Here is a 25584-nt window from a genome sequence, read left to right as displayed (position 1 = left end):
GATTTAAGGGGAGAGTAAGACTCTCAAAGGCATTGTTGTACAGAGGGATCTTGGGCTCCAAGTTCCATGACATTGTTAATATTTCCCTGACTGATGAAAGGCAGCGTGCCAAAAGGCAGGGTGGCTCAGCGGTAGTGTTGCTGCCTCACAGCACCAGAGACCCGGGTTCCATCCCGACTATGGGTGCTGTCTATACGGAGTTTGTACGTTCTCCCCGTGACCTGCGTGGGTTTCCTCTTCTTCAGTTTCTACTTCCCACACTCCAAAGACGTGCAGGTTTGTAGGTTAATTGGCAAAATTGTAAATTGTTCCTTGTGTGTGTAGGGTAATGCTAGTTTAGTTTAGTTTAGTTCAGAGAAACAGGCCCATCGAGTCCACGCCGACCAGCGATCCCTGCACATTAACACTATCTTATATCCACTAGGGACAATTTTTACATTTACCAAGCCAATTAACCTACAAACCTGTACGTCTTTGGAGTGTGGGAGGAAACCGAAAATCTCGGAAAAAACCCACGCAGGTCACGGGGAGAAGGTACAAACAGCACCCGTAGTCAGGATAGAACCCGGGTCTCTGAAGCTGCATTCACTGTAAGGCAGCAACACTACCGCTGCACCCCCTGCTAGTGTACGTGATCGGTGGTCGGTGTGGACTCGGCGGGCTGAAGAACTTGTTCCGCACTGTAGTCTCTAAAAGCCTTCTTCCTCGCCCTTTCTACCAGTGCCGCCTCTTTCATGGAACTCTGCCCTTGTCTCCTAGAGTGTAGTCCTGTGCAAGTATTTGGGAAGTCAGAGATGAGTTGCAGCTGATCTCTTCCCTTTGCAGCACACCACCAAACCTCTCCTTTCTCCTCACCTTCCAAAGGGCCTCGGATCACAGAATGCCGCTCGTCGGAACAGGAAACCTTCTCGTGCAGCTGGAGCGCCGGACACGGGGTGAACCTGACTGACAGCGTACGGCTGAAGTTCTTCTACACAGAGGGGTAGGAGCTGCCGACGTCCACTCCCCGCCCGCCATGATTGTTTAGAATGAATTAATGATACTTTATTGTCACATGCGACAAGTTACGGTGATATTGGTTTGCATACCCTAGATATGCCGACAAAGTATCCCGTTTTAACACAAATAATTTTTAACATATTCCATTTGTGTTTAACGTATTCCCTTGGTTCTCGCCGGTTCCCCCACACCAGGTGCCCTTTGTTTAGTTTAGTTTAGTTTAGAGATACAGCACGGAAACAGGCCCTTCAGCCCACCGAGTCACATCCTCAATAACCTGGGATACATCCATCAAGTCCTGGGAATTTATCCAATTTAATGCTCTTGAAGAAATCCAGCACCACTTTCTCCTTAATCTCAAACTGCACATTACTGATCTAGTTTAGTTTAGAGATACAGCGTGGAAATAGGCCCTTTTGGCCCACTGGGTCCGCACCAACCAGCAATCCCCGCATACATTAACACTATTCTACACCCATTAGGGACATTTTATACCAAGCCAAGCAACCTACATACCCGTACGTCTTTGGAATGTGCGAGGAAACCGAAGATCTCGGAGAAAAGCCACACGGTCACGGGGAGTGATTTTGGCATTCGCTGTAAGGCAGTAACTCTACCGCTCCATCACCATGACCACCTTATCCTTCTCCTTGGTCAATGCAGATGCCACGTACTCATTCTCATTTGGTACATCGCTGACATCCGCACATTCCAAGCAAACACTCTCCCCTTTATCCTCCAGCTTTTGCCCTGGCCATCCATCCAAAATGTATGTATTTGAAGAGATTATTTGTTTGCATGGGTTTGGTTAACTTTTGACCTAGCATTTAGAATTTAAATTCACTTTGATCTTGTAGTTTATTTCACAATATCAGTCAGCAATAACCATGATACTGGCTCATTGCATTTGGACAATTAAGTTGGTGGTAATTATTGCTTGGAGGTCTGCATAGCTATCACCAGGATAATGCTTGTGTGTAATACTACTTCTCCAGAGTTTAGTTTAGTTTAGTTTAGTTTAGTTTAGAGATACAGTGTGGTAACAGGCCCTTCAGCCCACCGAGTCCGCACCGACCAGCGATCCCTGCGCATTAACACTACCTACACGCACTAGGGACAATTTTTAAAAACATTTATACATTTATACCAAGCCAATTAACCTACGAGTGTGGGAGGAAACCAAAGATCTCGGAGAAAACCCACGCAGGTGTGAAGGTACAAACTCCGTACAGACAGCACCCGTAGTCAGGATCGAACCCGGGTCTCTGGCGCTGTAAGGCAGTAGCTCTACTGCTGAGCCACCGGGCGGCCCAAACAGTACAGAAGCCAGCACTTTAATTAGTGGGAGGATTTAGTGAAGCAGGGAAAGTACAACTCAGGTACAAGTACTGACTTGACAGGCAGCGAACAATAAATTGCAAAAACTAGAATAGAGAGAATTTTTACAAAAGGTAACTGGAGTGAAAGGGGAGGTTCATAAATGATGGAGCAATGTAAGAGCAAGTCAAGAAGGTAACCATCAGCAAGACCAAACATAGACTGGGCGATCGCTTCGCTTAGTCCACCTGGGCCTTCCTGATCTCCCGGTTGCCAAACACTTTAATTCCCCCTCCCATTCCCACACTGACCTTTCTGTCCTGGGCCTCCTCCATTGTCAGAGTGAGGCCAAATGCAAATTGGAGGAACAGCACCTCATATTTCGCTTGGGCAGCTTACATCCCAGCGGTATGAACATTGACTTCTCTAACTTCAAGTAACCTTTGCATCTCCACTCTCTCTGTCACTCCCCCACCCTAATCCTTGAACCAGCTTCACTGTCGTCCTGGTGAGTCTCATTGTCTGTAACTCGTTTTCACCTAGCCCACAGCTAATAATGGCCTGTTTCCTTTATCATCGTAACTTTTTTGCCTATCTATCATTCATTAGTTCTACATCTCTTTACATCACCGCCTATATCTCTCGTTTCCCTTTCCCCTGACTCTCAGTTTGAAGAAGGGTCTTGACCCGAAACGTCACCCATTCCTTCTCTCCAGAGATGCTGCCTGACCTGCTGAGTTATTCTAGCTTTTTGTGTCTACCTAACCAGCGTTGCACTTAACTCAAGGGATCATTATTTGTTGATTTGTCTGAAGACTGGTGACGACTGATGGTTATTTTCTGTTCAGGAAAAGTGCCAGCTGGAGGGAATGTCCAGAGTATATGGCCAGAGAAAACTGCTGCTACTTCAATCAATCCCACACCTCCGAGACCGAATACTGTGTCCAACTAAAGTTGGACAACATCACACATGACCATCGCTGCTTTGTACTTGCTGAAATTGGTAAATATGCCACAAGTTCATGATGTTCATAAAAGATAGGAGCAGAGTTGTGCCATTCGGCCCATCAAGTCCACCCCACCATTCAATCATGGCTGATCTATCTCTCCCTCTCAACCCCATTCTCCTGCCTTCTCTACATAACCCCTACTCATCAAGAATTCTTCATCTCTGCCTTAAATACATCCACAGCCGTCTGTGGCAATGAATTCCACAGATTCACCACCCTCTGGCTAAAGAAATTCCCCCTCATCTCCTTCCTAAAGGAACGTCCTTTAATTCTGAGGCTGTGACCTCTGATCCTGGACTCTCCCACTAGTGGAAATATCCTCTCCACATCCACTCTATCCAGGCCTTTCACTATTCGGTAACACGTGATGAATTAGGGAATGCTCTTTTGCAGTATGCGAGACAAAATGGTTATCATGCGATTTTGATTGGGAACTGGAGGACCACTTAAAAGTTACTTTGGTAATTGGCTGGGGGAAAAGGCTGTCTTGGAAAAACAAACAGTCCGGTGGGGGAGAAAATTGTTTCCATGTAACCTCCCCACAGCAATCAGGCGGCATTGCCTCTTACTAGGTTAATTCCCGGAATGGCGGGACTGTCTTGTATACTAGGCTTGCGGCTAGGCTTGTATACACTGGAATTTAGAAGGATGAGAGGGGATCTTATCGAAACGTATAAGATTATTAAGGGGTTGGACACGTTAGAGGCAGGAAAGATGTTCCCAATTTTGGGGGAGTCCAGAACCAGGGGCCACAGTTTAAGAATAAGGGGTAGGCCATTTAGAACGGAGATGAGGAAGAACTTTTTCAGTCAGAGAGTGGTGAAGGTGTGGATGCTTTGGATGCTTTCAAGAGAGATCTGGATAGAGCTCTTAAGGATAGCGGAGTGAGGGGGTATGGGGAGAAGGCAGGAACGGGGTACTGATTGAGAGTGATCAGCCATGATCGCATTGAATGGCGGTGCTGGCTCAAAGGGCTGAATGGCCTACTCCTGCACCTATTGTCTATTGTCTATTGTCTATTGACTATTGTCAATTGTCTATTAAGAACACAGTCTGTCAGCTTCGCTTTGGGGATCATTGAAATTGACAGGCGATTGCTTCTATTGACACGTGCAATGATACAATGATAATCAATGTAACATGCAGCCTTGGTATTTCAGGCCTACAGTAACAAAAATAAACTTATTATTAACCAGAGCTTTATTTTTAATATATAACTTACTGGTTTTCACTGTAACGTGAGCAAATTACAAAGTGCCGGAGGTTCTCAGTGAGTCAGGCAGCATCTGTGGAGGGAATGAACAGTCGATGTGGTGAGCCATGTACAAAGTGCCGGAGGTTCTCAGCGAGTCAGGCAGCATCTGTGGAGGGAATGAACAGTCGATGTGGTGAGCCATGTACAAAGTGCCGGAGGTTCTCAGTGAGTCAGGCAGCATCTGTGGAGGGAATGGGCAGTAGCTGTTGTCTGTTCATGACATGCTGAGTTCCTCCGGCACTTTGTATTCTGCTCCAGATTCCAGCATCTGCTGGCAGCCTGTTGTGTTTCCATTTCACTGTAACATTCAGTATTATTTTCTCATTCTTGCAGTAAAGCCAGACACCCCAATCTCCTTGAACTGGTCGCTCTTGAACATCAGCCAGTCGGGGTTGTTGATGGACATACAGCTGTGGTGGGAAGTCTCAGCTGAGCTAGATGCCAGCACTGGCCGCTGTCAATTTGAAATCCAGTACAAGCCCAGCGACACAGAGCACTGGAATGTGGTACGTATCTCCAGTCAGGCCTATGTAAGGGAACAGATGCTTTACTTTGGGCCGTATAGTTTACAGATTCAGCATGGAAACAGGCCCACCAAGTCCACACCGACCATCGATCACTTGTTCACACACTGGTTCTCCGGTACCTCACGCTGCCTCGGCAAGGCCAGCAGCATCATCAAGGACCAGTCTCACCCTGGCCACTCCCTCTTCTCCCCTCTCCCATCAGGCAAGAGGTACAGAAGTGTGAAAACGCACACCTCCAGATTCAGGGACAGTTTCTTCCCAGCTGTTATCAGGCAACTGAACCATCCTACCACAACCAGAGAGCAGTCCTGAACTACTATCCACCTCATTGATGACCCTCGGACTAGCCTAGATCGGACTTTGCTGGCTTTACCTTGCACTAAACGTTATTCCCTTATCATGTATCTGTACACTGTAAATCGATCAATTGTAATCGCGTGTGAGAAGGAACTGCAGATGCTGGTTTAAACCGAAGACAGACACAAAATGCTGGAGTAACTCAGCGGGACAGGCAGCATCTCTGGAGAGAAGGAATGGGTGACGTTTCAGGTCGAGACCCTTCTTCAGACTGGTTAGGGATAAGGGAATCAAGAGATATAGACGGTGATTGATTCCTGGGATGGCAGGACTTTCATATGAAGAAAGACTGGATAGACTCGGCTTGTACTCGCTGGAATTTAGAAGATTGAGGGGGGATCTTATAGAAACTTACAAAATTCTTAAGGGGTTGGACAGGCTGGATGCAGGAAGATTGTTCCCGATGTTGGGGAAGTCCAGAACAAGGGGTCACAGTTTAAGGATAAGGGGAAGTCTTTTAGGACCGAGATGAGAAAGTTTTTTTTCACACAGAGAGTGGTGAATCTGTGGAATTCTCTGCCACAGAAGGTAGTTGAGGCCAGTTCATTGGCTATATTTAAGAGGGAGTTAGATGTGGCCCTTGTGGCTAAAGGGATCAGGGGGTATGGAGAGAAGGCAGGTACAGGATACTGAGTTGGATGATCAGCCATGATCATATTGAATGGCGGTGCAGGCTCGAAGGGCCGAATGGCCTACTCCTGCACCTATTTTCTATGTTTCTATGTGATGTGGAGAAATAAAGAACAATGAATGAAAGATATGCAAAAAAAGTAATGATGATAAAGGGATTTATTCACAAAATGCTGGAGTAACTCAGCAGGTCAGGCAGCATCTTGGGAGAGAAGGAATGGGTGACGTTTCGGGCCGAGACCCTTCTTCAGACTGATGTCGGTGGTGGGACAAAGGAAGGATATAGGTGGAGACAGGAATATAGAGGGAGGAGGGGAAGGGAGGGACAGAGGAGCTATCTGAAGTTGGAGAAGTCGACGTTCATACCACCGGGCTGCAAACTGCCCAGGCGAAATATGAGGTGCTGCTCCTCCAATTTCCGGCGGGCCTCACTATGCCACTGGAGGAGGCCCATGACAGAGAGGTCAGACTGGGAATGGGAGGGGGAGTTAAAGTGCTGGGCCACCGGGAGATCAGTTGCGTTAATGCGGACCGAGCGCAGGTGTTCAGCGAAGCGATCGCCGAGCCTGCGCTTGGTTTCGCCGATATAAATAAATTGACATCTAGAGCAGCGGATGCAATAGATGAGGTTGGAGGAGGTGCAGGTGAACCTCTGTCTCACCTGGAAAGACTGTTTGGGTCCTTTGATGGAGTTGAGGGGGGAGGTAAAGGGACAGGTGTTGCATCTCGTGCGGTTGCAAGGGAAAGTGCCTGGGGTTGGGGTGGTTTGGGTAGGAAGGGACGAGTGGACCAGGGAGTTACGGAGGGAACGGTCTCTGCGGAACGCAGAGAGGGGAGGGGATGGGAAGATATGGCTAGTGGTGGGGTCCCGTTGTAGGTGACGGAAATGTTGGTGGATGATATGTTGGATCCGCTGGCTGGTGGGGTGGAAGGTGAGAACGAGGGGGATCCTGTCCTTGTTGCGAGTGGGGGGAGGTGTGCGTTTTCACACTTCTGTACCTCTTGCCTGATGGGAGAGGGGAGAAGAGGGAGTGGCCAGGGTGAGACTGTTCCTTGATGATGCTGCTGGCCTTGCCGAGGCATCCTGCCCTTTCCATCCTGCCCTTAAATATACCTGGACTATCTCTGACATCTCCCTCCCGTTTCTGGACCTCACCATCTCCATCACAGGAGACAGACTAGTGATGGACATTTACTACAAGCCCACCGACTCGCACAGCTATCTGGACTACACTTCTTCCCACTCGGTCCCCTGCAAAAAGTCTATCCCCTACTCCCAATTCCTCCGTCTACGCCGCATCTGCGCCCGGGATGAGGTGTTTCAGACTAGGGCTTCCGAGATGTCCTCGTTCTTCAGAAAACGGGGCTTCCCCTCCTCCATTATAGATGAGGCTCTCACTAGGGTCTCTTCTACATCTCATCCTATGATGATAAAGGGAACAGGCCATTGTAAGCTGTTTGTGGGGTGAAAATGAGAAGCTGGTGCGACTTGGGTGGGGGAGGGATAGAGAGAGAGGGAATGCTGGGGCTACCTGGAGAGGTCAATATTCATATCACTGGGCTCTAAGCTGTCCAAGCCAAATATGAGATGCTGCTCCTCCAACTTGCGTTTAGCCGCACTGACAATGGAGGAAACCTGGGACAGAAAGGTCAGGGTAGGAATGGGAAGGAGAATTAAAGTGTCCAGCAACCGGGAGATCAGGTTGGTTCAGGCGGGCTGTAATCGTGTATTGTGTTTCTGCTGACTGGATAGGTCGCGACCAAAGCTTTTCACTGTACCTCGGTATACGTGACAATACACTAAACTAAAGACTAAGTCCCACTTTCTCATCCACTCTCTGCACACGAGGGGGAAATTAACCTGCAAACCCGCACGTCTTTGGGATGTGGGAGGAGACTGGAGCAGTGAAAGCCACGCGGTCACAGGGAGAACGTGCAAACTCCACACAGGCAGCACCAGAGGACAGGATTGAACCGGGTCTCTGGCGCTGTGAGGCAGCGGCTCGACCAGCTGTGTCACTCTGCCGCCTCTAGTCATTCCAAAGGAATGGCTGTGAAAGTATCAGGACTGGGAGGGTCACCACTCATAATGGTGTTGAGCGAGTGATGGAGACTTGCTCAGAACAAGTACTGAAGAAGGGTTTCGACCCAAAACGTCACCCATTCCCTCTCTCCTAGATGCTGCCTGACCCGCTGAGTTACTCCAGCATTTTGTGATACCTGTGATACCTCAGAACGTGATCTGTGTGGAAGAGAAGGGAGCGAGAGGGAGGACAGTGGCAGAAATGGAGGTTTTGAATCGGAAAGCCAGGCATCGCGGATGCTCCAGAGTTCTTCAGTGCCTGGTTCCCACAGTCCATACTCGGGAATTTCCTCCCTGTCCTTGAGGCCACCACAACCCGGGGGACCGATCCTGCAGCACCCCGTCCACACAGCGTTCAATGTTCCAACTACTGTGCTGTGGAGGAACATGCTGTCAATGTTGAAACCAATTACAGCCTGTTAACGTCTGGGATTAGAAATGTGGACCAATGTTTAACATCCTGCAGAGAACCAGTTATAATCATCACCATCAGCTTCACCGTATAATGGGCAGAGGCAGCACTTTTTCTGTAGACAAATTGTTCTTGTGTGTGTGTAATGTATATATATATATATATGTGTGTGTGTGTGTATGTGTGTGTGTACATACTGTATGTGTGTGTGTGTGCGTGTGTGTGTGCATATGTGTGTGTATATGTGGTGTATGTGTGTGTGTGTATGTGTGTAGATATGTGTATGTGTGCATATGTGTGTGTATACGTGTGTGTGTGTGTGTGTGTGTGTAGATATGTGTGTGTGTATATGTATGTATGTGTGTATGCATGTGTGATACCTGTGATACCTCAGAACGTGATCTGTGTGGAAGAGAAGGGAGCGAGAGGGAGGATAGTGGCAGAAATGGAGGTTTTGAATCGGAAAGCCAGGCATCGCGGATGCTCCAGAGTTCTTCAGTGCCTGGTTCCCACAGTCCATACTCTGGCCATATGTATGTGTATATGTGTGTGTGTGTGTGTGTGTGTATGTGTGTGTGTGCATATGTGTGTGTATATGTGTGTGTGTGCATATGTGTGTGTAAATGTGGTGTATATGTGCCTGTGTGTGTATATGTGTGTATGTGTGTGTATATGTGTGGGTGTGTGTATGTGTGTGTGTAGATATGTGTGTATATATGTATGTGTGTATGTATCTGCGCATATGTGTGTGTGTGTGTGTGTGTATGCGTGTGTGCATATGTGTGTATGTGTGTGCATATGTGTGTATATATGTGTGTGTACATGTGTGTGTATGTGTGGGTATGTATGTGTGCATATGTGTATGTATATGTGTGTGTGGATATATGTGTGTGTGTATTATTGTTTGTGTGTATATATGTATGCATGTTTGTGTGTGTTTGTGTGTGTGTGTACAATCTGAAGAAGGATCTCCTGCCTTCTCCCTATAACCCCTGACATCCGTACTAATCAAGAATCTCTATCTCTGCCTTAAAAATATCCATTGACTTGGCCTCCACAGCCTTCTGTGGCAATGAGTTCCACAGATTCAACACCCTCTGTCTAAAGAAATTCCTCCTCATCTCCTTCCTAAAGGAACGTCCTTTAAATCTGAGTCCTAGACTCTCCAATTGTTGACATGCATTTCATATTTGTTGGATGGTTGTTGGTCGGTGAGAGGTGACCTCAGTAACAGTCCGAGGGGATGGTGGGTCTTGCATTCAGTCCAGCTGAGGCATATCGAAGCACTGACATTTCCACCTCCGGAGATAAAACCAAAGCAATGATTGCAGAGGTGTTTCTGACAATCTGAGGCTGCCCCGTTCCAATTAAGTCCCGACCATCCGGTCTTTAGTTGAGTTTAGAGATACAGCGCGGAAACAGGCCCTTTGGCCCACCGGGTCCACACCGAGAAGTGATCGTCACACACTAACACTATTGTACACACACTAGGGACAATGTAATTTTACCAAAGCCAATTAGCCCACAAACCTGTACGTCTTTGGAGTGTGGGAGGAAACCGGAGCACCCGGAGAAAACCCACACAGGTCACGGGGAGAACGTACAAACTCCGTACAGACAGCACCCGTGGTCAGGATGGAACCCGGGTCTCTGGCGCTGCGAGGCAGCAAGTCTATTGCTGTGCCACCTGGTCGTTTCACCTCGTCCTTTGCAATAGATTACAATTCGGGGCAGTAGAGAGCACATTGACTGGTTGCATCATGGCCTGGTTTACCAACTTGAACATCCAGGAGCGGAAAAGACTGCTAAAAGTGGTGAACACTGCCCAGTCCATCACTGGCTCTGACCTCCCCACCATCGAAGGGCTCTACAGGAGTCGCTGCCTCAAAAAGGCAGCCGGCATCATCAGAGACCCACACCACCCTGGCCAGACACTCATTTCACCCCGGCTATCGGGAAGAAGGCTTGAAAACTGTAACGTCCAGGTTCAGGAACAGCCTCTTCCCGACAGCCATCAGACTATTAAACACCACAGCCTCAAATAAGCTCTGAGCTATATGATTATTTACAGTGTACGATGTTTATATATTCTGTGCTGGAGCAAGTGAGTTTCAGAAAGTCATTGTTCTATCTGGGCCACGTGACAATAAAACACTCTTGACTCCAGACACGTGAGATTGGTGAATTCCTGTCTTTGCAGATGGAAACCCTGCCTGGCCAAGCTCCTCCCCAGCCACTGTACCACTTTGCCACAGGGAAGCAGTATCTCATCCGACTGAGATGCGTGTATCATGACGTCGGCAATTACAGCGAATTCAGCGACGTGTTGAGCGTCTTCCTTCCAACACCGCAATCAGTAGGAGGTGAGGGGACGCTAGAACCCGTGGAATGTGGGAGTGGGCGCGGAAGAGTTTTCTGGAGACGGTATTTAAAGATTGTATGAGTTTGGCAGTGTTTCAGTGAGAGCTCTCAGTAGCAGACGTGGATGCAGACGTACTGTTGGGTAGAAGGTGCCGCATATAGAACATGCACACTCAGTGGGTTAGACGAGAGAAAGATTGCCAGGGTTTGCTGCTGTTATTTTCTTTACAAAATAGAGTGGCAAATATGGTGTAGGTGGGAACTGCAGGTCCTGGTTTAAACCAAGATATGTAGATATATACAAAGACATGTTTTTCCAGTTTTTTAGTTGAGAGATACAATGCGGAAACAGGCACTATGGCCCACCAAGTCCGCGGCGACCAGCGATCCCCACACATTAACATTACCTTACACCCACTAGGGACAATTTACATTTATACCAAGCCAATTAACCTACATACCTGTACGTCTTTGGAGTGTGGGAGGAAACCGAAGATCTCGGAGAAAACCCACGCAGGTCACAGGGAGAACGTACAAACTCCGTACAGACAGCAACCGTAGTCAGGATTAAACCTGGGTCTCCGGCGCTTCATTCGCAGTAAGGCTGCAACTCTACCGCTGCGCCACTGCGTCTGCCCATAGATATATATATATATATATATATATATATATACATACACACCCATATATATATACAAACACATATACAAACACACACAGGTGTATATATAAACATAGCACAAAAAGTAAGGAGATTTGTGTTTGGCAGATTATTTCTTTGTTGTAACAATGCTTCTTGGCAATAAATCTTATACCGTTGGAAAGCCTGTTTATTTCCCTTTTAAATGGTGCCACATTTGTAAGGAACATGCATTTGTGGGATGAGCAGCAGAGCTGAGTATGTGGGTTGCGCCCATGAAAAATCTGCCAAATCTTCTCTGCCAATGCCAAACAGCTTATTCTGCCATTGACTCTTGTTCGGTGTTGTTTGGTGGATTGGATGATTGAAGTCTGAAGAAACAAGACATATTGGCAATTTAACAATTTATTCATTTAATAAACAGGAGCCTCAGTACCGTGTGGAAGAACCATACACAGCCACAACAGCCTGGCACCTCCTCCTCATGCTGGTCACCAGCCTGGTCACACACTGTTGTGGGATGGCATCCCATTCTTCAACCAGCATTTGTCGCAAGTCAGCCAACGTGGTTGTGTTAGTCACTCTGGCACGAACAGCACGCCCAAGCTGATCCCACAAGTGTTCAATGGGGTTGAGGTCAGGACAGCTGTAACACACACACATAAATATACACGTGTGTGTTACAGCTCTCTATATATATACACACACACACACACACACACACGTGTATATATATATATATATATGTGTGTGTGTGTTACAGCTCTCTATATATACACACACACACACACACACACGTGTATATTTATGTGTGTGTGTTACAGCTCTCTCTATACACACACACACACACACGTGTATATTTATGTGTGTGTGTTACAGCTCTTTATATATATATATATACATACACATAGACACAAAATGCTGGAGTAACTCAGTAACTCAGCGGGTCAGGCAGCATCTCTGGAGAGAATGAATGGGTGACGTTTCGGGTCGAGACTCTTCAGACTGATATTAGGGGAGAGGGAAATATAAGATGTAGAAGGTGATGTGAAGAGATATAGAACAAATGAATGAAAGATAGGCAAAAAGTAACGCTGATAAAGGCAACAGGCCGTTGTTAGCTGTGGGCTAGGTGAAAACTTGGGTGGGGGAGGGGTGGAGAGAGAGGGGCTGCAGGGTTACCTGAAGTGAGAGAGATCAATGTTCATACCGATGGGGTGTAAGCTGCCCAAGCGAAATATGAGGTGCAGTTCCTCCAGTTTGCGTTTGGCCTCACTCTGACAGTGGAGGAGGCCCAGGACAGAAAGGTCAGTGTGGGAATGGGAAGGGGAATTAAAGTGTTTGGCAACCTGGAGATCAGGTAGGCCCAGGCGGACTGAGCGAAGGTGTTTAGTGAAACTATCGCCTAGTCTACGTTTGGTCTCGCCAATGTATAAGAGTCCACATCCAAAACAACAGGCACAGTAGATTTTCACAAGTAAGGTGTACAGTCGGCATTCTTTCATCAAACCTTCTTCTCAGGCTGGTAAAGTCAAAGGGTAGACGTAGCTACAAGGTGATGAAGGAGATGTGCAGGGCAGGTTTAGACAATAGGTGCAGGAGAAGGCCATTCGGCCCCTCGAGCCAGCACCGCCATTCACTGTGATCATGGCTGATCATTCGTGGCAAATAAACATCTGTTTATTAACAGAGAGTGGTTGAGGCCAGGAACAGACTGTTGGGGCTGCGGGTGGAAGTAGATTGGTGGTGGCAATTCAGAAGCTTTTAGATAGGAATGTCGACATGCAGTAGGGAATGGAGGACACGAATCAGAGGAGATGATTTAACTTGGCCTCATGTTCAGCACAGACATTGTGGACTGAAGGCTGTGGTGTGCTGTGTTAGAAAGTGTTTGTTGCCCATCACCTGCAGGTGAGATCACGCCCTCTCTTCCAAGTGAAGAAAGTGAACGCCGGTCCTTCCAGGTCACACAGCAATGGCATCTCGCCAAACAGCACAGATTATATTATTATTTATTATATAAGAGATACAGCGCGCAAACAGGCCCTTCGGCCCATCGGGTCCGCGCCACCCAGCGATCCCCGCACACTAACACTGTCCTACACACACTAGGGACAATTTTGACATTTACCAAGCCAATTAACCTACAAACCTGCAATCTTTGGAGTGTGGGAGGAAACCGAAGATCTCAAAGAAAACCCATGCAGATCACGGGGAGAACGTACAAACTCCGCACAGACAGCACCCGTAGTCGGGAAGGAACCTGGGTCTCCGGCGCTGCACTCGCTGTAAGGCAGCAACTCTACTGCTGCGCCATTGAGTTTGGTGGTGTTCGAGGCTTAGCGAGCTGTCTGCATAAATGCGTGCCCTTGTGCCCGATTGCAAACAGCATAGCACAGGAACAGGCCCTTCGGCCCACAATGACCCTGCTGAACATGCTGCCAAGACCAACACTGACTTGCCTTCATGGGATCTACAGTACATCCCCCCATTCCCCGCATCTCTCTCACGTTCTTCTTCTTCTTCTGCTGCAGTTCCTTTGGTGAGGCCGATCATCATTGAGTGCCGCTCACCAGAGCAGGAGACCTTCACGTGCCGATGGAGCCCCGGCAGTTACCAAAACCTGACACAACCAAGGCAGCTCAGATTCTTTTACACAAAGGGGTGAGTGATGATGAGGACACGTTATTCTGTGCACTGTTATTTTATTCTCCACGAATGCTTTGCCTTTGTGTTGATTTTGGCTTATTTTTGTCATGTATACTGAGGTACAGTTTAGAGATACAGCGCGGAAACAGGCCCTTTGGGCCCACCGGGTCCGCGCCGACCAGCGATCCCCGCACATTAACACTATCCTACACCCACTAGGGACAATTTTTACATTTACCAAGCCAATTAACCTACAAACCTGCACGTCTTTGCAGTGTGGGAGGAAACCGAAGATCTCGGAGAAAACCCACGCAGGTCACGGGGAGAACGTACAATCTCCGTACAGACAGCACCCGTAGTCAGGATGGAACCCGGGTCTCTGGCGCTACATTCGCTGTAAGGCAGCAACTCTACCGCTGCACCACCGTGACCGCCCAGTGAAGAGCTTTGTTATGCCTACTGTCCAATTAGATCAGATTGATTAGTACGAGTGTCAGGGGTTATGGGGAGAATGGGGTTAAGAAGAAAAGATAGATAAGCCACGATTGAATGGCGGAGTAGACTTGATGGGCCGAATGGCCTACCTCTGCACCTACAATACTGTACATAAATACAATCAAGTCATTCCCTCTTCCCCCCTCTCCCGTTGTGCAGGAAATACAAAAGCTTGCAAGGACGTACCACCAGATTCAGGAACAGCTGCTGTTATCAGACTACTGAATGCCCCAGTCCGAAGCCAGGGTGTAGTTCTGATCTTCCAACTATATTACATACTTAATCAGATACTACTGTACATAAATATTATCATGTCCAACTCAAGTACTACAGGTAAAAACAAGACTGAAGAGAGTAGAGTCACACAGCATGGAGACAGGCCCTTCAACTCCTCATTGTCGACCATCACGGGCGGCAGTCACGGTGGCGCAGCGGTAGAGTTGCTGCCTTAAAGCGAATGCAGCGCCAGAGACCCGGGTTCCCTCCCGACCACGTCTGTATGGAGTTTGTACGTTCTCCCCGTGACCTGTGTGGGTTTTCTCCGAGATCTTCGGTTTCCTCCCACACTCCAAAGACGTGCAGGTTTGTGGGTTAATTGCCTTGGTATAAATGTAAAAATTGTCCCTAGTGGGTGTAGGATAGTGTTAATGTGCGGGGATCGCTGGTCGGTGCGGACCCTGTAGGCCGAATGGGCCTGCTTCCGCTCTGTATCTAAACTAAACTAAAGTAAATCTAAAATAGTGCTATTTGCCCACCTTTGCTCCACATCTTTCCTGTCCAAGTACCATGGAGTCATACAGTATGGAAACAGGCCCTTGGACCAATTTGCCCACATCGGCCAACATGCCCCATCTACACGAGTCCTACCCACACGTTTGGCCCACACCCCTCTAAACATTTTCTAACCATGTGCAACTATCTTCTACATGTTATTATCGAACCTGCCTCAACGACCTCCTCTGGCACCTCGTTCCACATACGCACCACCCTCTGTGTGAAAAAGTAGCCTCTTGGGTTCCTGTCTGCGTTTTGATTTCCCTACCCTGGGTAAAAGACTCTGTGCATTCACCCCATTCCCTTCATGTCTTTGTACACTTCTGTAAGATCACCCCTCATCCTCCTGCGCTCCAAGAAATAAAGTCCCAGCCTGCCCAATCTCTCCCTGTAGCTCAGGCCATCGGGGCATGAAGTGGATAGTAGGCAGATGGTAATCTTTACAGAGGGATTGTATCAGATAGAGTCATAGAATGATACAGCGTGGAAACAGGCCCTTCCCCCAAACTTGTCCACACCAGCCAACATGTCCCAGCTACACTAGTCCCACCTGCCCGCATTTGGTCCCTAACCCTCCGTACCTGTCTAACTGTTTCTTACACGTTGGGATAGTCCCAGCCTCAACTACCTCCTCTGGCAGCTTGTTTCATACACCCACCTCCCTTTGTGTGAAAAAGTTACCCCCTCAGATTCCTATTAAATCTTTTCCCCTTCACCATTTGTCCTCTGGTCCTCGATTCACCTACTCTGTGCATCTACCCGATCTATTCATCTCATGATTTTGTACACCTCGATAAGGTCACCCCTCATCCTCCTGCATTCAGGGAATAGAGACCCAGCTTACTCAACGCTCACACCCTCTAGTCCTGGCAACATCCTCGTAAATCTTCTCTGCACCCTTTCCAGCTTGACAACATCTTTCCCATAACATGGTGCCCAGAACTGAACACAGTGTGTCATAGTCATGGAGTAACAGATATAAATAGTGCATGCCAATGTACTACGTGCTTTGGCTTGCAATGTTATAGTCTGGTTTACATGGAAAAAATTGATAATTTATTGTATATTTATCTGGTGTTAATTTTTTCGTTTAGTTTAGTTTAGAGATACAACGTGAAAACAAGCCCTTCAGCCCACCAATTCCACCCCGAGCAGCGATCCCCGCACACTAGTACTATCCTATGAACACTAGGGACAATTTACACATAACCTACAAACCTGTGAGTCTTTGGAGTGTGGGAGGAAACTGGAGATCTCGGTGAAAACCCACGCAGGTCACGGGAGGATCACACAAACTCCGTACAGACAAGCAACCATAGTCAGGATCAAATCCGGGTCTCTGGTGCTGTGAGGCAGCAACTCTACCGCTACGCCACTGCATTGCTGTTAATGACAGACACCCACACCACCCTGGCCACACACTCATTTCACCCCTGCCATCGGGAAGAAGGTACAGGAGCCTGAAAACTGTAACGTCCAGGTTCAGGAACAGCCTCTTCCCTGCAGCCATCAGGCACACACAAACTGTCTTGGTCACACTAGGGATTTGGGGCTTTTATGTTGGACAAACATAGGTTTTGAAGATAATTGATTGAACTTTTTTTGTCTCTTTTATTATCTATGAGTACTGCGTTTACAGACTTGTTTTGCTGCTGCAAGTAAGAATTTCATTGTTCAGTTTATGGTATACCTGACACTTAAACACTCTTACACCTGCAACGTTGCAGCAAGTGGGAATTTCATTTTTCCTATCCCTGTAATAATGAAACACTCCTGACTTGATGTAAAGCCAAGAAACAGTCCCTTGGAACCAGTGGGCCTGCGTCAGATTAAATCTCCTGTTTTTCTTCGGATCCTGACTCAGCCCATTGTATTCTCCCTACAACTTCCCCAGATTCCACCACCACCCACACACCAGGAGCAATTTACACCATTAAAGGGCATGTCCCAGTTAGGCCATTTTAAGGCGACTGCCGGCGACTAGGCTGTCTCCGAACGTTTGCCGGGGTATCGCGGGCATGATCGTGAGGTGTCTTCAATGAATCGTAGCGGATTCTATTTTCCAGATAAAAATTTCTCGGCGACAGCTGGCTTGTCGCCAGGTATCGTAGCTTATTGCGGGCGCTGTCGCATGCTGTCCCCAGGTTAGCTAGGTTGTCGCAGATGCATTTAGAAACACGTAATATTAAATTAAGAAAAGGCATTTGAAGATACCAGAAGATAGTTTTCTTTAACCAATTTATTTACCGTCAGGACATTTGACAGGTAGATTGGAGATGTCAGTTTGACGGTCAGGTAAGCGTGGGAATTTCGCCAGGTGCAAGTTTCACACAAAAATTAACTTGTATCGAACTGACTCGGCATTGTCGCTGTCATTGTCGAAGGGTAAAAGAAAATTTTGGCGATCTGCTACGACTTTGACAGTCGCCGTCAGTCGCCTAAAAAATCGCCTAAGTGGGACAGGCCCTTTACCCTCTGACCCGCATTTCTTTGGGATGTGCGAGGAAACTTGAGAGACTGGGGGCTTCACAGCTTGGTTTGGGAACAGCTCCATCCAAGGCAACAAGAAATTGCAGCCAATTGTGGATGAAGCCCAGACCATCACACAAACCAACCTCCCTTCCATTGACTCCATCTACACCTCACGCTGCCTCGGCAAGGCCAGCAGCCCAGACCATCACACAAACCAACCTCCCTTCCATTGACTCCATCTACACCTCACGCTGCCTCGGCAAGGCCAGCGGCATAATCAAGGACCAGTCTCATCCTGGTCACTCCCTCTTCTCCCCTCTCCCATCTCCCGCAGGCTTGGGTCGGCCCGCGGCGGACCTTCCACCGTCCGGCGCGGCCTGGAACCACAACAGCCTGACCGCTGTAGAAGACGGCAGGGGAAGGGAAAAGATTATGGCCTTCCATCACAGTGAGGAGAGGACTGGAGGAGACTCACTGTGATGGATGTTTCTTTTTTTGTGTGTTGGTTGGGGTTGTGTAATTTGCCTATTTTAATGCTTTTATTGTGTAATTTGCCTATTTTAATGCTTTTATTGTTGGACTGTGGGTGACTGAATTTCGTCCAAAAAAAATGTTTTTTTGAATGATAAATAGTGATATCTTGAATCTTGAATCTTGAATCGGGCAAAAGGATTAGAAGTGCTAAAATGCACACCTCCAGATTGAGGGACAGTTTCTTCTCAACTGTTATATTAAATTAGAAAATACAGCATAGTGTGGAATCATGCATTTTGGTAGTAAGAATAAAGTCGTAGACTCTTTGCTCTAGTGAATTTCATCTGCCACTTCTCTGCACTCTCTCCTGACCTGTCCAAGTCCTTCTGCAGAGTCCTTCCTTCCTCTACACTACCTGTCCCTCCAACTATCTTAGCATCATCCGCAAACTTGGCCACAAAACCTTCAACCCCCTCATCCAAATCATGAATATACAACGTGAAGAGTAGCGGCCCCAGCACCGAGCCCTGCGGAACTCCACTAGTCACTGGCAGCCAACCTGAAAAAGTGCCTTTCAATGCAACTCCTTGCCTTCTGCCACCCAGCCAACCTGATATCCATGCTGGTATCTGCCCTTTGATATTATCTTAATGGAGTTAGGTTAGGTAAGGGGGAGGTGCAGCGAGTCCTGGGTGTCCTTGTACACCAGTCACTGAAAGTTGGCGTGCAGGTACAGCAGGCAGTGAAGGAAGCTAATGGCATGTTGGCCTTCATAACAAGAGGATTTCAGTATAGGTGTATAGGGCCCTGGTAAGACCACATCTGGAGTATTGTGTACAGTTTTGGTCTCCTAATTTGAGGAAGGACATCCTTGTAATTGAGGCAGTGCAGCGTACCGTAGGTTCACAAGATTGATCCCCGGGATGGCGGGACTGTCACATACCGGGCGGCACGGTAGCGCAGCGGTAGAGTTGCTGCTTTACAGCGAATGCAGCGCCGGAGACTCAGGTTCGATCCTGACTACGGGTGCTGCACTGTAAGGAGTTTGTACGTTCTCCCCGTGACCTGCGTGGGTTTTCTCCGAGATCTTCGGTTTCCTCCCACACTCCAAAGACGTACAGGTATGTAGGTTAATTGGCTGGGTAAATGTAAAAATTGTCCCTAGTGGGTGTAGGATAGTGTTAATGTACGGGGATCGCTGGGCGGCACGGACTTGGAGGGCCGAAAAGGCCTGTTTCCGGCTGTATATATATGATATGATATGATAAGGAAAGATTGAAAAAATTTGGCTTGTATTCACTGGAATTTAGAAGGATGAGACGGGGATCTTATAGAAACATATAAAATTATAAAAGGACTGGACAAGCTAGATGCAGGAAAATGTTGGGCGAGTCCAGAACCAGGGGCCACAGTCTTAGAATAAAGGGGAGGCCATTTAAAACTGAGGTGAGAAAAAACTTTTTCACCCAGAGAGTTGTCAATTTGTGGAATTCTCTGCCACAGAGGGCAGTGGAAGCCAAATCACTGGATGGATTTAAGAGAGAGTTAGATAGAGCTCTAGGGGCTAGTGGAATCAAGGGATATGGGGGAAAGGCAGGCACGGGATATTGATTGGGGACGAACAGCCATGATCACAATGAATGGCAGTGCTGCCTCGAAGGGCCGTATGGCCTCCTCCTGCATCTATTTTCTATGTTTCTATGTTTCTATATCATGGGCTCTTATCTGCTTTAGTAACCTAACTTGGCACCTTATCAAAGGTTTTCTGAAAACCTGAGTAAACAACATCTACTGCCTCTTCTTTGGCTGTCCTGGTATTTACTTCCTCAAAGAATTAGTGGGCCGAAAGGACTGTTCCCGTTCAGTCTCTCTAAACTAATCAAGTTTCATACAATAAAATCCTTCACCATAGCAAAAAAATTAGCATTGAGCTGAAAATGTGGAGAAGCCCTGTAATTATGGAGCTGGACTGAGGCAAACATGCTGTGAGTTGCCGACAGTGAATGGTATCTGATTGGATCTGTTGTAAGTTCTTTCACACTGGAGATTGTTTCTGGCCCTCGCAGAATCCTGGCAGTGCCTCATTGCGGGAGCAAAGGGGAGATAATTATGAAATTTCTGAATGGAATCTGTCAGTGCCCAGTCCTGTTGCTTTCTGAATGCAATGATGAGGTTTGGCTGTGAGATCGACTTCTTAGCACCAGTAATTGGCTGTCACTGATACCGAGAAACAGTCAGAGAGCAGTTTGTCAACACGTAACCTTGACCAATATATGAAATGCTGAAGGCACACAGCGGGTGGGGCAGGGGAAGGGAAAGACCACGTGTCGTGGCGGGATCCCCTTTCAGACCAGACCCCGGGGAGGGGGTGGGGGGAGGAGAGGGTGGGGGGAAAGGGGGGGGTGGGGGAGAGTGAGAGTGGGGGTGGGGAGGAGTGAGTGGGGGAGGGGGTGGGGGAGGGTGGGGGGAGGAGAGCATGGGGTGGAGAGTGGGGCTGGGGAGGAGGGCAGTGTGGGGTGGGGAGAAGGGAAGATTGGGGGTGGGGAGAGAGTGGGGTGCGGGCAGGGAGAGTGGGGGTGGGGGGAGGGGAGGGAGGTGGGGGTGAGGGGGAGGGGGGATTAGGGGTTGGGAGAGGGGAATGGGGGTGGAGGCAGGGTTGGGAGGAGTGGGGGTGGGGGCAGGGGAGGAGCAAGTGGGGGCAGGGGAGGTGCAAGTGGGGGTGGGGTAGGGCGGATGGCGTGGGTCAGTGGGGGGAGGAGGGGGGGATAAGGGGGTTTGAGTGGAGGGGTTGAGGGTGCTACACCAATACAGGAGAGGCTTTGGGTCCAGGGCTCACTCAGTGACACCCTCTCCCCTTCCCTGTCCCCCCTCTACGAGGAATGGGCCCAACGGGTCCACTTGGTCTAGTATATATATATATATATACACACACAAACATATACATACATAAGGTATCACAAAATGCTGGAGTAACTCAGCGGGACGGGCAGCATCTCAGGAGAGAAGGAATGGGTGACGTTTCGGGTCAAGACCAGAAAAGTCACCCATTCCTTCTCTCCTGAGATGCTGCCCGTCCCACTGGATTACTCCAGCATTTTGTGTCTACCTTCGTTTTGAACCTGCATGTGCAATTATTTTCTATCTACACACATACATACATACATACATACATATATACATACATGCATGCATGCATGCATGCATTCATACATACATACATACATACATACACACAGACACACATACATACATGCATACATACATACATACATACATACATACATACATACATACATACATACGTACATATGTATCCGTACATATACACGTATTTGCCCACACGTAAACATACATATATGCAGTTTATAAATAATTATCCAAATTATATGTACAACGCAAATATCACACTGTGTCAATGAACTCAAACTTAACCGTCATCACAGCCCTTCCTCATTCTTGCACCTCTGGAAGATAATTTTGAGCCATTTTAATGTTTTAGAATAAGTTCTTGTTTCTTCAAGTTCTAACCGATGATTGTCCCTGCAGAAGCAACGCGGATTGGAGAGAATGTCCGAATTACTTGCCGGACAAGGACTCCTGCTACTTCAACCAGACGTACACCTCCATCTGGGTTTCATACTGTGTCCAGCTCAAGTCTGACATTCAGGACCAGAACATCATTTTTGACAAACGCTGTTTCTCCATTGATAACATAGGTAAAGCTCGGTCTTTCAGAGAGTGCTTGGGCAGCAGGAATAATGACCCCAGACTAGTGTGCACACTTGCCTTTGGGAATGTGAAATGGCTTCATAGGTTCATAAGTGATAGGAGCAGATTCGGTTCATCAAGTCTACTCCGCCATTCAATCGTGGCTGATCTTTCCTTTTATTTAGTTTAGTTTAGTATAGAGATACAGCGCGGAAACAGGCCCCATCGTCCCACCGGGTCCGCAGCGACCAGCGATCCCCGCACATTAACACTATCCTACACGCACTAGGAACAATTTTTACATTTACCAAGCCAATTAACCTACAAACCTGCACGTCTTTGGAGTGTGGGAGGAAACCAAAGATCTCTGAGAAAACCCACGCAGGTCACGGGGAGAACGGACAAACTCCGTACAGACAGCACCTGTAGTCGGGATGGAACCCGGGTCTCCGGCGCTGCATTCGCTGTAAGGCAGCAAATGAGTTCCACAGATTCACCACCCTCTGGCTAAAGAAATTCCTCCTCCTCCTTCCTAAAGGAACCTCCTTTAATTCTGAGGCTAACTCTGGTCCTAGGCTCTCCCACTAGTGGAAACGTCCTCTCCACATCCACTCTATTTATCATCATATCATATATATACAATACAATACAATACAATACAATATATCTTTATTGTCATTGTACCCAGGGGTACAGCCGGAAACAGGCCTTTTCGGCCCACCAAGTCCGTGCCGCCCAGCGATCCCCGTACATTAACACTATCCTACACCCACTAGGGACAATTTTTTTAAAAACATTTACCCAGCCAATTAACCTACATACCTGTACGTCTTTGGAGTGTGGGAGGAAACCGAAGATCTCGGAGAAAACCCACGCAGGTCACGGGGAGAACGTACAAACTCCTTACAGTGCAGCACCCGTAGTCAGGATCGAACCTGAGTCTCCGGCGCTGCATTCGCTGTAAAGCAGCAACTCTACCGCTGCGCCACCGTGCCGCCCTTTAGAGGCTTCTGCAATGGTTGGGGAGGAGAGGGGATGGAGACAGGTGACGGGATGTTGTTGAAGATAGTATGTTTTGTGGAGAGTGAGTTGTTGATTGGGGTGGAAGGTGATGGCCAGGGGAAGTCTATATTCAGTGTCTCTGGAGAAAAGGAATAGGAACGTTTCTTACCCCTAAACCTTTGTCCCTCAATTCTGAAGCTATGTCCCCTTGTTGGAATCTTCCCCACTCTCAAAGGGAAAAGCCTACCCACGTCAACTCTGTCCGTCCCTCTCAAAATTTTAAAAACCTCTATCAAGTCCCCCCTCAACCTTCTACGCTCCAAAGAATAAAGACCCAACCTGTTCAACCTCTCTCTGTAGCCTAAGTGCTGAAACCCAGGCAACATTCTAGTAAATCTCCTCTGTACCCTCTCCATTTTGTCGACATCCTTCCTATAATTTGGCGACCAGAACTGCACACCATACTCCAGATTTGGCCTCACCAATGCCCTGTACAATTTCAACATTACATCCCAACTTCTATATTCGATGCTCTGATTTATAAAGGCAAGCATACCAAACGCCTTCTTCACCACCCTATCCACATGAGATTCCACCTTCAGGGAACAATGCACAGTTATTCCCAGATCCCTCTGTTCCACTGCATTCCTCAATTCCCTACCATTTACCCTGTACGTCCTATTTTGATTTGTCCTACCAAAATGCAGCACCTCACACTTATCAGCATTAAACTCCATCTGCCATCTTTCAGCCCACCCTTCCAAAAGGCCCAAGTCTCTCTGTAGACTTTGAAAATCTACCTCACTATCAACTACTCCACCTCTCCTCAGACTGAGAGTCAGGGGAGAGGAGTATGAGATAACATAGAACATATGGAAACTTACCGAATAGTGAAAGGCTTGGATAGAGTGGTTGTGGAGAGGATGTTTCCACTAGTGGGAGAGTCTAGGACCAGAGGTCATAGCCTCAGAATTAGAGACGTTCTGTTAGGAAGGAGATGGGGAGTCATTTCTTTAGTCAGAGGGTGGTGAATCTGTGGAATGGGGTGGAACTTGAGGGCCACGGGAAGTCTATCCTCAACGGGTCAAGCAGCATCTATGGAGAAAGGCTCAAACTCGACCTGAAACAATACCTATTCCTTTTCTCCAGACATGCTGCCTGACCCGCTGAGTTACTCCAGCTTTAGGGTCTGTCTTCGGTTTAAACCTGCATCTGAATTAAATTGAATTAAATAAATTTTATTAGCGAAGTATGTACACATACAAGGAATGTGCCTTAGTGCTTTGCTCACAAGTAACAACACAACATACAGTAAACAGTTAAGAATAAAACATTATACTTTAAACATGTGAAGAATGAAATAAAATACCAGGGCAAAAGGAGGCTATAGACTTTTAGTTGTTGAGTAGACCTACTGCTCGTGGAAAAAAGCTGTTTTTATGTCTGGCTGTGGCTGCTTTGACAGTCCGGAGTCGCCTTCCAGAGGGAAGTGCTTCAAAGAGTTTGTGGCCAGGGTGAGAGCGGTCAGAGATGATCTTGCCCGCTCGCTTCCTGGCCCTTGCAGTGTACAGTTCGTCAATGGGGGGAAGGTTGCAGCCAACAACCTTCTCAGCTGATCGAACGATGCGCTTCAGCCTCATCTCTGCAGCCTGTAGTTCCTCCCTACTCAAGGAAGTCCATCCTCGTTCTGTCCCGGAGGAGAGGGGTGTGGGGCAGTGGTGCGGGAAGTGGCTGGGAAGTGGTCAAGGATTCTGTGTCCAGTGGCAGAGGGGAAGTTACAGTACCAAAGCATCTCCATGGAAAGTCTGTGTAGGAAAATAACTGCAGATGCTGATACAAATCGGAGATATCACAAAAAGCTGGAGTAACTCAGCGGGTCAGGCAGCATCTCAGGAGAGAAGGAATGGGTGACGTTTCGGGTCGAGACCCTTCTTCAGACTTTCCATGGAAAGTCTCATCGTTGGAGAGGCCGGGACGGGGAGGATGGAACAGGAGAAGGGATGGGGTGGGGAGTAGCGGAGAGAGTCAGTAAGCTTCAGTTCAGTTTAGTTTATTGTCACGTGTACCGAGGTACAGTGAAAAGCTTTTGTTGCGTGCTAACCAGCTAGCGGAAAGACAACACATGATTACAATCGAGCCATTCATAGTGTACGGATACTTGATAAGGGAATAGCGTTTAGTGCAAGGTAAAGCCAGTAGAGTCTGATGAAGGATAGTCCGAGGGTCACCAATGGGGTAAATAGTAGTTCAGCACTGCTCTCTGGTTAGAAACATAGAAACATAGACAATAGGTGCAGGAGTAGGCCATTCGGCCATTCAAGCCAGCACCACCATTCAATATGATCATGGCTGATCATCTTAAATCAGTACCCCATTCCTACTTTAACATATATAACATATAACAACTACAGCATGGAAA

General features: G+C 47.7%; 1 protein-coding gene across 1 annotated transcript in view; it reads left to right on the top strand.

Moving 5' to 3' along the window:
- The first annotated feature begins 860 nt into the window (after nt 1-860).
- The window catches only part of LOC144611800 (growth hormone receptor-like), a 49716-nt gene continuing 24992 nt past the window's right edge, over nt 861-25584 (top strand). Inside the window, exons 1-6 of the mRNA XM_078431060.1 lie at nt 861-982; nt 3165-3319; nt 4915-5087; nt 10791-10953; nt 14126-14255; nt 22002-22171. Coding sequence (XP_078287186.1) covers nt 3199-3319; nt 4915-5087; nt 10791-10953; nt 14126-14255; nt 22002-22171 — 757 coding nt within the window. The 5' untranslated portion in view covers nt 861-982; nt 3165-3198. The remainder of the gene's footprint in view (nt 983-3164; nt 3320-4914; nt 5088-10790; nt 10954-14125; nt 14256-22001; nt 22172-25584) is intronic.

The sequence above is a fragment of the Rhinoraja longicauda genome, chromosome 3, assembly GCF_053455715.1.
Source record: "Rhinoraja longicauda isolate Sanriku21f chromosome 3, sRhiLon1.1, whole genome shotgun sequence".
In the NCBI taxonomy this organism is placed as follows: Eukaryota; Metazoa; Chordata; class Chondrichthyes; order Rajiformes; family Arhynchobatidae; genus Rhinoraja; species Rhinoraja longicauda.
Note: the sequence above shows the minus strand (reverse complement) of the source record. Positions and strands in the feature narration are given on the sequence as shown.